The sequence below is a fragment of the Calidris pugnax genome, unplaced genomic scaffold (genome assembly GCF_001431845.1).
Source record: "Calidris pugnax isolate Ruff unplaced genomic scaffold, ASM143184v1 scaffold42, whole genome shotgun sequence".
NCBI lineage: Eukaryota > Metazoa > Chordata > Aves > Charadriiformes > Scolopacidae > Calidris > Calidris pugnax.
Genome location: NW_015090920.1, coordinates 6,762,723 through 6,776,812, shown reverse-complemented (window position 1 = coordinate 6,776,812; position 14,090 = coordinate 6,762,723). Strand labels below are relative to the sequence as shown.

At 40.7% G+C, this 14,090-nt stretch overlaps 1 protein-coding gene across 1 annotated transcript; it reads left to right on the top strand.

Annotated features, from left to right (window-relative positions):
- The first annotated feature begins 356 nt into the window (after positions 1-356).
- Positions 357-13,450, top strand: SCOC (short coiled-coil protein). The gene is made up of 4 exons (XM_014950071.1): positions 357-493; positions 10,249-10,320; positions 10,428-10,511; positions 11,084-13,450. Exons 1-4 carry the CDS (start codon positions 394-396, stop codon positions 11,224-11,226), a joined length of 399 nt encoding a protein of 132 aa, XP_014805557.1. The 5' UTR covers positions 357-393; the 3' UTR covers positions 11,227-13,450.
- Positions 13,451-14,090: the final 640 nt, after the last annotated feature.

The following is a 14,090-nucleotide window of genomic DNA, read 5'->3' as shown; positions in this document are numbered from 1 at the left end:
AAACTTTTAATTTTTTTTCCCCTTTTTCTTTACAAAAAACCCCCCCCAGACAAAAAAAAAAAAAAAAAAAAAAAATCATACACAGCCCCAGAGAAAAACCAAGAACAACAACAAAAAAACCCAGGTCTTTGTGTGAATACACAGCTCTTTCACAGAAAGAGCCTGCAATAACAGTGTTTGCTCAGCATGTATCTGACAAAGCAGTTAGAACTCAAAAACCTTCTAGCTTAACAATTTCCGGAAGAGAGCTCAAGGTTCAGCTGAGATACCACACCGAGTAAGACGTGGGCAGTTGCCAAGAGTATCCGGTAACACCTGTGTGTCGGACTCATTAAAGATTTAACCAGAGAAGTCACGTGCACGCGGAAAAATGGCTGACGACTGCCATGCCTAATGCACGTCTCAAAAACTTTGAAAAAAGGAAGGAAAATGGAATTATCTCTGGATGAGGAAGATGGCACTTTCACCAACATTTCTTTGGCAGATGATTCAGGTAAGAAGCTACAGTAATCTACTGCTAGAATACAAATTCCACGGGCTGAATAATAGCACCGGGTGAGCACATGAATCTGTAGGTCCCGATTACCAGGTATAATGTATTTTTAGCGAATGCCCTCAAGTAAACTTAGTTGAATAAACCTTGCGATTAGTGAGGAATTGGAATTTTGGGGGTATGGAAGCTACCACAGTTTTAACATAATAGCATATGGGAATATATATTCGTCATCCAAGCACACATAGCCTGTCACTGTTTAGAAAGAAAAGGTTACAGAAATGTTAATTCAGTAGTTACTAGTATCAAGACAGTACAGATAATGCTGGCCTTTCCTCCGGAATATGGAACAATAATCTCTTTGACATATTCTAGTGAGAGCTCACATGAAGTGATGCAAATTAATTGGTAATGGAAAAAAGCTGATCCATTTAAAGCCCCGCTATTAAGCATTTAATTGTTTTAAAAGAAACTACAAAAGCAAAGACTGCCTTCTGCCCCCTTTCCCTCTCCGCCATCCGCCCCCCTCCCCATTCTAGCTTATGGAATAAAAAAACATTTGGAATGGGAAGTAGGATAGTTCTATGTACGGGAAAAACTGAGTGAGTTAATACAAATTGACAATAAATGATTTATAGGGGTGTAGCTAGAGTACCAACTTGATCATGTCAGCATGGCTGCCCTAGAGCTGTGCTAATTTACACTAGCTAGGAACCTGGATAGCTTGTTAATGAATTACACAAGTCCTATTCTCCCTCCCCTTTTTTTTTTTTAAAGTAAAGAATGTTATTGTACATGCTATCTTTACCTCCTATGTAAAAAAAAAAAAAAAAAAACACATGGCATTAATCCTATTTTTAGAACACAATTTTATAGGAATTTCATATTAGTGTGATGGTGCTGAACTGGATGTTTTGAGTACACTTTGTTTATACAGCACATTGCCTAAAGACATCAAGATGTGGTTGACCCGAACTATTTACAATAAGATAAAATTGGCAGACCTTGGCCCAAGTTGTGCAGTAATGGAGGGTTCTCCTGACACCGAATCTCACTCTTTCCCTGTAGCAAGGTGTAGAAGAGTACAGAAAAGGTATCCTATGTCCCTGTTTCACGACTGGCTGCACAGCTGATACCGTGGCAAGAACAGATGAGGGGGGGCCCCACAGTGGCAAAATTGTCTAGTCTCTGCAAGTCATCCAAAAGTAGCTGAATTAGGGATGACTCCACAACACTGGATGGGTGTTTTTGCCAATTTGCTGGTTTAGTCTTTCGGAAGATGTCAAGTTGCTTTCTTTAGAAGGCAAACACCTGCTAGCCTCCTCTACTACTCTAACCTCAGCTTCCTTGCAGCTTGGAAAACGTTAATACACATGAGAAAACAGAGGCACAAAGTTAAAAGTGCTCACATTCAAGCACCAACTGACACTAGATAGCAAAGTATACTCGCTAATGCAAAGCCCTGACAGATGTCACCGATATAAAAGTAGCTGCTGAGCAACAGTGTAAGTAAGACTCTACCACACCTCAGAAGATGCACACTTCACATTTACTGGACTCTTGACTGCAGTAACACACCCAAGGTCAGAGAAACCTCATGTTCACAACACAAAGAGGACCATAAGCAAGACTTCTTTATACAAGATCTGCAACCAATATCACAGTTTTGTCCCTAGTAGTGAAGAGGTGGGGACAGCCACTCAGAGGTAGAGACAGACATTCAGAGTAACTGAAAATAAGTGACATCTTCAGGCAAGCTTTTAACTTGAAGGCATAGAGGGAGAATACAGTAAAATTCACAGTGAACATGATATGGTCCATTTCTTCTGCTGGAGGGCAACACTGGAGGCTAAAGAGAACTAACCTATAACAGGAAGAGATTATCATATACTTTGTAGGAAACAGTCTTCCTTATCTCTCCCAGTTGAAGTTAAGACTAATTACAGCAACTCGAGCACAGAAGCTAACAAACAGAATGGGCCTTATAGTTCTAACTGTAAGGTTGGAAAACATCAATTCCAGAAAAGCAGGGAGCATAACATAAAAGTTTTGTATGGTGAGAGAGAAAAAGATTGCTTAGGATGAATAACAGCAAGTTCACGTGAAGAATAAGGAAACTAGACAGATCATAAGTGGACTTTGCTTGAGGACAACCCAATGCTTTAGAAGCAAGTGTCCCATAATTAAATTTTTAAGTAGGATCACAAAAATGCACTGGTTTTAATAAACTCTAGTACATTTGTAATGGCATAAAGCTTTCCCCTCATTTCTTAAAATGTACTGGAAAAGATACTAAACAGACGAGTAGAACAACATGGTACATGTATGTACAATCTAAAGCATAATCAGAATACAGCCTTCATATCAAAGTTTCTTTAGTACAGTGAAAAGCCACTGTGGTAAAGCAACAGGGGTTACTGAGCCTCATTAACTGAGCGCAAGGAATGAATATTTAATAGCTATGGCTCTTTCAAAACAGCAGCATTTCTCTATTTGTTAAGTATACAGCTATTTAAAATAGATCACTTCCATGTAAATCAAGATGAACACAAAATGGTAGCAAGATAGAAACTTCTTGATAAGTATTTTAATAGCGATATCAAAAGTGAAAATATTTTCACCCTTAATGAAAGGAATACCTTTTCATTTAGAAACTCATAGCAATTGATAAAATTCTCTCAAAATTACCTACTCAAACAAAAATACAGGGGAAATTAAACAAAAATTAAACAAATCAGTAAGATGATGCCTAACAGCTGCAAAAACTTCTGTATCGTTCTTCTGATCAATGCTCTATGAGTAAATCAAGGCGCTCTTTCTTCATTGTAAAGAACCTAGAAATTCTCTCTTTTTTCTAATACACTTTCCAAAAAGCCAACATTAAGGATTACATTTCTCTCATAAACCCCTCCTTTTAAAAAGCAGATACAAACCTCTAAATTTTTAAGTCTAACTTAATGAGATGAAAAACTCTTACCTTTCTGCAAGTTATTAGTAAAGCTTCATGGAATTTTGCTAAAAAGTCCTTCTACAAAATTTAGTGGCAAACCTACAGTTGATGATTTCAAAGAGGATCGAACTCTTAACAGGCCAACATTAATGTCATATATGTTGGTATTCACACTTTCAAGCTGCAGAGATTTCACTTGCTCAGTCTATTTAAAAACACATTTTTGTGGAGCCAGAGTAGAAATGAGAACATTTGCACTCCTGCACCATCTTGCAAAAGATAGGACACAGTGATGTTAGAAGGCAGGCCTCTTTAGGGTTAAAGAGAAGATATGATTTGCTTTTTGTAGACTTTCCAAAGAGGCTGAATTTTTTTCCCTCAACTGTATGCTCACAGGTTAAATCATCTGATGAGGCTCCATTCTCATTCAGGACCCAAGGCACCAAAACATGCACAAACAACAGTTAGCCCAATGTAAGCCAAAATAGCTCCTCATTTTGTTTGATTTGGTTGAAAAAAGTGCAAACTAAGAACTATTCTCATTCTGCATTTGACAGAAGCCTATAATTGTAAATTTACACAAGGATGTGCACAAGGCTACAACAGCCTTTTGAGGTTACTTGGATGGAGTAACAAGTATTGCAAAGAATTCTGGTGTAAAACAACATTACTTGAAAAAGAAATCTTGTCAGAGTCTGTAATTTCCACAGAGAAACAGAATGATGAAGATTTGATGTAAAGGGTCTTGTGAGTTAATCTTTGCAAGGAAAAAAGAATTAAGCCCTTTGTGTTCATTTTTGTCTTTTTCTTTGTGGCAATAATTAGTTACAGGAGAAAACAGGACAGTTCAAATAGCAATCTCAGAAATATGTACAATACCTTCTTGTGTTAGTGAAAAGGAGAATACATTTCTATTCTAGTGGTGAACAGTGAACCCTCTGTCATCAGTGAGCTTACGCAGGCGCCTCTAGCGCCTGTAACGTTGCCAAAAAGGAAGTGAAAGGCTTGTTGGTTTGTACTGTGTACCATGGAAAAAACAGGATGTACATCAGAGCTGAAGAAATAAAACATCTGAAAATGTTTGTCATTAGAATCTAGGTCCAGAGCAACAAAATTAGCTCCTGCAGTTTTGTAACTGTATACATACATGCATTCAGGTAAACTATTAAGGCGGCTCTATATCCTAGGGAGATTGTTGCTATTTTAAGCAAAAAATGCTCTTTTTCAGTAAAGCTGAATAAATTAATTCTTTGCCAGCAACATCAGCTAGTTTTAGGAAAGCTTAATTGGAACTTAGTATGCAAGTAAGTACAGATAACTGCATTTGTAAAGTAAAACATGTTCCTATACATTTAATATACATGACAATATTATGAATCTCTCCTCTGCTTTAACCAAATGCCTTAGAAAATAGAAAATGAATTAGTAAGAAAGAAAGGAATTAGCAACTGTTCTTAGTTACATCCAAGTCAAGTTTTGACTTTAGGATCTCTGACACGCTGCTAAAAATTACAAGCTCTCTTTATAACTCTTTAGTCAGAAAATCCACTTACCTGAAGCGACTAATCTAGTTTGTAGTGTAAAAACAGTTTAATAAACCAAACAGTAGAACATTACTTAGGGCAGCATCCAAGCATTTTCTAGTAACAAATAGAATCCTCTTATTTCTTCTTTTAAATTGCAGAGTTGTTATGCTGCTCCCTGGGAGAAAGCAATTAACTTCCAGCATTTGTGAATATTATTTAATTTTCTTGGTAAGAAAATTCTCTAAAGTAGGGAGCAGTAGGTTTGTAAACAAAACTAAAAAAAAAGCTCTGTGAACACTGGTTGTGCTCAGCCTCTCAGCCTTGTACTGCATATTCCAAAGACTCAAAGTAAACAGCCACATAGTGAACTTGACCAATTTGCTCACACTTACACATATTTACCCCATTAATTTTGACCCTCTCAGTGAGTGGGGAAACCACAGAGAAGCAAATATACTGCCAGATCCCTGCAGAAGGACTGTTTCAGGTTCTTCTAGGAACAGTTCCCAGACAAGACTTTCCCTGCTAACAACGTAAAGAGCAAAGAAAGGACACTTTCTAACACAAGAGTTAACAAAATACTACAAGCTGATAAAAGCAAGAATTGTTATACAAGGGCTTGAATTGGCCTTCTCCAGTCAAAGGGGACACAAAGCACACCCCTGAAATGCAAGGTACTATTGGTACCCCCTACACACACATTGGTATCCTTTCCCTGGGACACATTCTGCATTATAAAAGAAATCTTATTGTTTGGGATATACTCTAAATCCCTATAGCTTCAAATTTAAAGTCCACAAGTTTAATTCATGATATATTACCCAATGTAAGACAGGTGAGGTAAGGAATTTGACAGGCAAATAGATAAGTCATGTGATATTCTAAGCACCTGCTAGTTTCGTTGATTTCTCACAAAAAATACTTCAGGCTGTGGGCTTTTTTCTGTGGCATGTTGGGTTTGGCTTTTTGTTTGTTTGTTTGTTAAATCTAGTAATGCATCAGATATTTAGAATCCTGAGGTTGACTTCCTTGCACAGGAAAATAGAGGGAGGGTGAGGAAGGCAAACCTTTTTAAGGGAAAGCAAGATGAGCTAGGCATTCTCTCTCTGTGGAATTTGCCCCCAGCAGCATCAATCCAGCAGCCTTCAGTCCCTGGTCTGTGCAGTCCACAGCCAGGTCACACACAAACAGTTTCTAAGTGTTGGGGCCCCAGAGCATGGACCAGCTTTGTACAATTTCAGATACTGGGGTAAAGGGGTTCATATTAAGCACTTGCAGTAGGAAGATGCATTGTGTGAGACCCAGTGCTGCAGTACAAACCTAAGGAAGCATCTGTGCCACTCTTTAACACTAATCTAGTAACACACAGCACCATGTAGACTAAAGACACCATCTGTTCCCTGCTGACAGCCCCTCTGCCACCCTAACAGTGGAGGCTCAGATAAAGACAATTTTCTCTAAAGGAAAACCAAAAACCTCTCTCACACTTTAACTTCTGAAAAGGAGTTTCAGCCTGGTGCTCAAGCTCAAATTTCAGAGTTAAGAATTAAAAGAAAATACAGCCAGAAACCACAACCGTGCAAAGCACAACGAACCCTCAACAGTACACATACAAAAAATGGAAACAGTAGGTAAACCACCAACTCTTGGAATTACTACTCTGATTCAACTACGACAACATAGTAGCCAATATGTCTAGATTCCATTTTGTGGTAAACCACCAACTCTTGGAATTACTACTCCAATTCAACTACGACAGCATAGCAGCCAATATGTCTAGATTCCATTTTGTCCCATAACTTAATGTGAAGGATTTTCCCACTGCTCATTTTGGGACAGTTTAGACAACAAACTGCAAACCCAATGCAGTAAGCAAAGTGGAATTTCTACAGCAGAGAGGTGCATTTCCCCAAGACTTACCTGCATATTCCAGTATAAAACACAGCAAGTCCTTCACCAGGTAAGCAAGCTCTCCACCCATCTGTATCCACCTGCAGACTCTGGCCATGTTTTTTCCTTGTTAATCAAAGTGACTGCTTGCAAGAATTAAGGAGCATTACTGAGTGAAAAAGGCCTTTTGTAGAGAAGGTGATACATTTTTAAGTAAAACAGCTAATGGAACTGAAATCAACAGACTCATTTTCCAGTACAAACAGACTGCAGGCCTCTAAAGTTTAGACAACAAACTGCAAACCCAATGCAGTAAGCAAAGTGGAATTTCTACAGCAGAGAGGTGCATTTCCCCAAGACTTACCTGCATATTCCAGTATAAAACACAGCAAGTCCTTCACCAGGTAAGCAAGCTCTCCACCCATCTGTATCCACCTGCAGACTCTGGCCATGTTTTTTCCTTGTTAATCAAAGTGCTGGAGACTGTCTTGCTAGAAAGAATTACAAGAACCTGTTAATTGCCAGGCTTGCCACATAACAAATGCAGCAAGCAAGATCATAACAAGGTGAGAAGCACCTGTCATGTATAAAGAGCAATCAAGGAGAGTTACTAACAAGCTCCTAAAGCCCAGCTACCACCTGAGAGGACTGCTTGCAAGAATTAAGGAGCATTACTGGGTTAAAAATGCCTTTTGTAGAGAAGGTGATACACTTTTAAGTAAAACAGCTAATGGAACTGAAATCAACAGACTCATTTTTCAGTACAAGCAGGCTGCAGGCCTCTAAAATATGTTTTCATAACTTGAACAGCATTCAATCTAATCAGCATTTATGTGATTGAGAGGTTAAAAAATATATTAACACAATGTTAATAATATTGTGGAGGCACACAGAAGATGTAGATATCAGAAATACGTACCTTCTGAAGTGCATTAAAAATACAGTAGAGGGCACACTTCTCAAATGCCTTTATCTTCCTGAGTATCTCTGCAGCACCAAATTATTTATTTATAACCGGACATATTCCTGCAACATAGGGATATGATATGAATATCATATCCTGCAACATAAGATTCAAACATAGTACCTATAAAGATACTACAGTTTACACAGTGCAGTCATTTCAGTGAAGCCACTAAAATTAGCTTAGGGCCTGCATGTTCTTTTTACTGTAGCTTGTAGACTGTCCTGCAAGGTCCAAAGGGAGCAAGCACCCTGTGCAGCAAAGGTTATTCCCTCTGGGGAACCAGGGAAAGATGACAGAAAGAGAAGTGGTGGTTTGGAGCTACTGAGCTACTAGGTGAGATCAACTATGCAAAATTACTTAGGTTTCTGTGTGGTGTGATCTCTCATGCTGTAAGATGCAGAAGCAAGGAGCTAAATCAGAGGTTTCTTAGCCCGAACACTGCTGTGCAGAAGGCTTATCCATCTGCTGGAGTGGAAGCAGTGTGGCCAGGTGTACACGGTGCTGAACCAGAGCAGGTGAAGTCTGCTGGGCTTTGGCAGGGAGACTTCTCCCTGAGAGCTCCGTGCACTGCAACCACAGGCACACTCGGGTTTCTCTGAGCTTAGAATCATTGAGGCTGGAAGGGACCTTTAAGATCATTGAGCCCAACCGTTAACCCGACACTGCCAAAAACCACCACTAAACCATGTCCCTCAGCACCACGTCTACCTGTCTTTTAAATACCTCCAGGGATGATGACCATAGGAGCACCTCTCCTATGAAGACAGGCTGAGACAGTTGGGGTTGTTCAGTCTGTAGAAAAGAAAGCTCTGGTGAAACCTTAGAGCCCCTTCCAGAACCTACAAGGGAGTTGTTCAGCCTGGAGAAAAGAAGGCTCTGGTGAAACCTTATAACCCCTTCGAGAACCTACAAGGGACCTTCAGGAGAGCTGGGGAGGGACTCTTTATCAGGGAGTGCAGTGATAGGACAAGGGGTGACAATTTTAAACTGGAAAAGGGAAACAGCTGGAGACTGTCTTGCTAGAAAGAATTACAAGAACCTGTTAATTGCCAGGCTTGCCACATAACAAATGCAGCAAGCAAGACCATAACAAGGTGAGAAGCACCTGTCATTTATAAACAGCAATCAAGGAGAGTTACTAACAAGCTCCTAAAGCCCAGCTACCACCTGAGAGGACACGAATTCACCAGCAAAAACGTCGACCCTTCACTCGATGGAGCGCTTACTAATTCCTTCCACCGTTTCACCCCGCAACTTGGCGGCGTTTAAGGGGATTAAACCCACCCGTGAGGGGGCTGCCCGACGCTTTTCCCGCCCTCCCCTCAGCCTCCCCTCAGCCGCGCGCCAGCGGCCCGCGCGAAATATGTTTTCATAACTTGAACAGCATTCAATCTAATCAGCATTTATGTGATTGAGAGGTTAAAAAATACTTGATGACCTTTAAGGTCCCTTCCAACTCTAACCATTCTATAGTGATTCTCACCACTTACCTGGGCAGCCTGTGCCAATCTTTAATAACCCTTTAGGTGAAGAAAGAGGTTCCTCAGGCTTTGCCAACCTGAGAGAGATACACACCGGGGGAACACCTACCCTGTTCCTAACTTCCCCCGAACACCACAGGGGGGGCTGAGGGCTCCATAAACACGAATTCACCAGCAAAAACGTCGACCCTTCACTCGATGGAGCGCTTACTAATTCCTTCCACCGTTTCACCCCGCAACTTGGCGGCGTTTAAGGGGATTAAACCCACCCGTGAGGGGGCTGCCCGACGCTTTTCCCGCCCTCCCCTCAGCGGAAAGGATGCTTTAAGTTCACGGCTAACGGGCCCCGAAGGGCGGTGGAGCTGCGGTAGGGTCCTGCGGTTCACCGGCCCGGTGGGCGGGTGGAGTGCGAGGGGAACCGGAGCGGACAGGGCCCCGGCCCTGCAGGCCCCTGACAGCAGCGCGGAGGAGGGGGGGGCACACACATTATGAGGGGAATTAGGGTGGCTCTGAGGGGAAAGTGGGGGCTTTTAATAGCTATTTCCAGAAGGCTAGGACAGCAGCGCGGGGTGGGGGGGGAACGCACATTATGAGGGGAATTAGGTGGCTCTGAGGGGAAAGTGGAGGCTTTTAATAGCTGTTTCCAGAAGGCTCGGTGGGCAGAAGGCAGCTGTCGCATCAGCAAAGCACAGGGTTGTGTTATACCTGAGGGAGCGATGTAGATCCTCCGTGGACTGAAGCGCAGCCGCTTGCGGGATGGTGTTTACAGGCCAATGATAATCAGTGAACGTCCAAAAAATGTTGTTCTGGCTTAGGCCTCAGTGCTGGCTTTTCCACACCAATTCGATAAAAAAAAAGCACCTAAAAATTCAAACATAAAGGCAGTTTCGTTAACGCTAGCCTCAGCCTCCCTTCTCTATTTTTTTTTTCCCCTTAAGCAGAACGTCTGTCAGGAAGACTCTCATCAAAAGTGGAAAGAGCCCGTCCTGCCATGATGAATTCCGACATGGATGGTATAAGTTCTTAACGTTCTTGTTCTTTGTTCTTATTTATTTCTATTTAATATATTAATTTCCAGCTGTTGCAGAGGTTGCATTAAAACTCTTGTGATTTATTGCAGCTGTTGAGGCTGAGAATCAGGTGGAATTAGAAGAGAAAACACGGCTTATTAATCAAGTTTTGGAACTGCAGCACACACTTGAAGGTTAGCAGTTTGACACATCAGATTTTTTACAAGCAGAGTCATTAGCAGAATAAGAGAACATCGCTCTTCTACTCTACCTTAGTCAAAGTGTCCAGAAGTATGTCATTTATGCAGTTGAAGGTACCTAAGTGAGATCTCAGAACTATTATTCTTTTCCTCTTTATGCAATATGTTTGCTCAACTCCTGTAACACACATCAAGCAGAATGGGTGTACAGTTAACATTCCCAGACTCATTAATTGACATACATCTTTGAGTCTGCTCATCACCGACCTCTTGTTTCCAAATAGTTTAGTTTGCAGTAGTTTAATTCAAAAATTCAATAAACGTATAAAGATACAGACTAACAGTAAGTTTGTATAACAAGTTTGTCTGAGTACTGTACTACAAAATAATATTGGAAAAACGGGCTTTAGGTAAAACCTGTGAGTAGCACAGTGTTCTATAAGGTAGTACCTTATGGCAGTGTTTCCCCGCATTAAAATGTGAATAGTTTGATATAGGCACATAGAACGTATTAATTATTGCATGCAACAGTGTCTAATATTTTTCTTATACTATCACCTTCGCAGATCTCTCAGCACGAGTGGATGCTGTTAAGGAAGAAAACTTGAAACTGAAATCAGAAAACCAAGTTCTCGGACAGTATATAGAAAATCTGATGTCAGCGTCTAGTGTTTTTCAAACAACTGACACAAAAAGCAAAAGGAAGTAAGGGTTGACTCACAGATGATGTCATTGTATTGCTGCTGTCTTTTTTTGTTTTAATTGGCATAGGCTACATGAGCTAAAATACCTTAGTTTGTGGCTTTACCGGATACCTGAAGAGCATAAACTTTGGTGAGAAACAGAATTAAGAGCATTATCATGAACAGGAGACATAGGTTTGTGTATTGTTAAGATTAAGCAATGTGCAAATGTAGTGTAGAAACTTACTAAACTTTAATACTTGTTTTAAAAATGGGCATATCTTTGTTAAAAACTGGATTCAGTTTGTCAGGTTAAACGAAAGTCTGTTGGCACTCTTTGAGGTCTTAGGGCAGCATTCTCGACTAGCAAAATAATAGTTACAATATTGTGTTGAAACCTTATTTGATAAAAATAATCCGTCTAATATCATCACCTTTTTCACCTCCAGTATATTTAGATTACTGTATAGTGCTGTTCATAGCTCTGCAAAGCAACTTCAAACAAAAACCTATAAACCGGTTAAGAATTTCTCTGAAGTAATAACAATATGACATTATTTGCAGGGTTTGTGTACAGAAAAACAGTTAAAACTTTTTGGGAAGGGGTAGGGTAAGGGAAGAGGAACAAGGATAAGCAACTTGTGTCAGGGAAATACCAAATCGATGCAGTATCAGAGTGTAGTTTGTAAGATGTACACCTCAGACCATTTTCACTTTCCAATTTCCTCAGAGAATGATCAGGCACAGCATGACGATGTATCATCTTCCTGAAGTTTTTCAGTTGTGAGATGAAGAGGTTTTATTTACAAAAACCTGAGGAATAAGCTTTACAGAAACGGGTGGTCAGCAACGTTCCCCACGCTCCTTGTGAAGGACTTGCAGTGAGGAACTGAGAACAAGTCTTTCGTCGCCACCTTTTAATTTTCCTCCTGAAGTGCCAAACTTGTCTTTGCTTCAGGCCTTAGAGCAACTGTTTTCCTGCCCCAGAGCCTGAGCTTGTGAAGTACCTCTTGAGGCGCTGCACAGAAACATCTAAGGCAGAAGACTGCAGTGGAACAAAGGTGGCTTTTGCCTCGCCAATCTCTGCTGCTCTGAGCAACGCCTAGTGTCAAGGTGCCCTGTTTTTTACTTCCTTGGCTGTTGGTGAGCAGGCTTTGTCCAGGAGCTCAGCCCAGATTATGGGTCTGAGCACTTCCTGTAGAGGCAGGAGAGTGTCTAATGTAATCAGTATTAAGGGAGAGCAGAAACTGAAACAAACGACATAATTTTAGCAGTACTCAGTTGCATGTTTCATCTTGCCATACAGCAGCGTTGCAGACTTATTTATGGATGTTACCTAGAAGTGAGTTCTGTCTCTTCAGTAATGAAGCCATTGTATACTTTACGTTTTAACAAAAGGAAACCATTAGTTCAAGAATGTCTTTTCAACCTTGCTGTGATGAATTCTGTAAAATAGAGCCACAGGAACTGGCTGTAACGGTAGAATAAATCCCCCTCAAACCCCAGGTTTCTCGGCAGTTAAGTGCTGCTGTGTCCCAGGTGTCAGCTGGCACCGCGAGGGTTCCTGCTCCCAAAGGTGAGGGCTCCAGTTCCTCCCCATTTAAGATGATGGGGAGAATTTGCTCACTGGAGCATCAGCAAAGAAAGCACTGATAGTTTGGTCTCGAGGGCTGTTTACAAGTTTGAGTCAAGAAACCTGGTGATGACAAAAGTTTTACCCACCAAGGCACAAGTGGCTGATACCATTTGTGCCATGGGGTGCTGTAAACATCCAAATTTATTTTTAATCTATGAACTATACTCTCACTTTACTGCCTATCTGGAACTCTAAATTCATCCAAGAAGTGCTAGCAGGTAGAGTAGATCACTTGGTTAGCCCAGGGTTTGAGCATTAAAAAGAAAAAACAATCACACTAAGCACTTGACTTCTAAAGACTGCATTGCATTACAGCCATCCTAGCTTTAAAGCCACATCACTGCACATCTCCATCTGCACTGTAGGAGATGGAGTGGTAACAGCATGCGCTTGTTAGACATCAGCTATTCCCCAAGATCAAGTTATCTTAAAATCATGTTTGTATTGTAAGATTGGATAGTGATATTTTAATCCATCGGTGTGTATATAATAACCATTTCATCTATAGACCATTTTACATCCCCACTACTGTGGCCTTCATTTAACTTATGAACATTTTAAAGATGTTGTATTTCTGACTTTACACTAAATAAAAACTTTTGATTTGTCTCGATGAGTTTGGTTCAACATTTGTAAACCCTAAGCCATCTCATAACTGTCTGTAGTCAAAAGGTGGAAAAGTAGTCAGGTTTGCCATCGTCTTAATTGTTTCTACAAAGCTGAAGTGTCTGAAAAACCAGAGGTAATTAGCAAATATTAAGATTAAACCTGGGTTGGTTAATTTATTTTCAGCAAGCTTCCAGTTCCTGACCCGCTTGGTATTTTCACCCATGAATTTTACAATTCTGTATATTTTTCTGGCTAAAGGGAAAGGATTGGTAGACTGCACTGAGTGCTGTCAAAGCTGAAACTTGCACCTCTTCACCCAGGAGAACTTTAAGCCAAGTTAAAATAGATGAGACTTTACCTTTTGCTACACAGGTAGTGAGCGCTCTATTAGACAGAAGCCAGAATTATTACTTCATCGTAGCTTCCTGAAGGTAGAGCCTAACTGGGGAGTAGCTTCAGTTGTAATTAAATAAAAAGGCCTCAGTGGTCCTTAGCTTTCCCTGAATAATGAAAATTCTCCGTCTGGGATTTGGTGTCCTCATTATGACCGCTTTTAGGAAGCTACGATGTAGCTGGTGGGAGTGCAGGCTGTGGAGTTCTGCTGCTGGTGGAGTTCCAGAGATGACTGACAGTTTTAACAGCAAG

Bases quoted from the DNA above. Each gene is read 5' to 3' on its own strand.
- SCOC (XM_014950071.1), top strand. From the start codon at position 394: ATGCACGTCTCAAAAACTTTGAAAAAAGGAAGGAAAATGGAATTATCT. The intron at 494-10,248 runs GTAAGAAGCTAC...CCCCTTAAGCAG, and splicing joins TTCTTTGGCAGATGATTCAG to AACGTCTGTCAGGAAGACTC. The intron at 10,321-10,427 runs GTATAAGTTCTT...GATTTATTGCAG, and splicing joins GATGAATTCCGACATGGATG to CTGTTGAGGCTGAGAATCAG.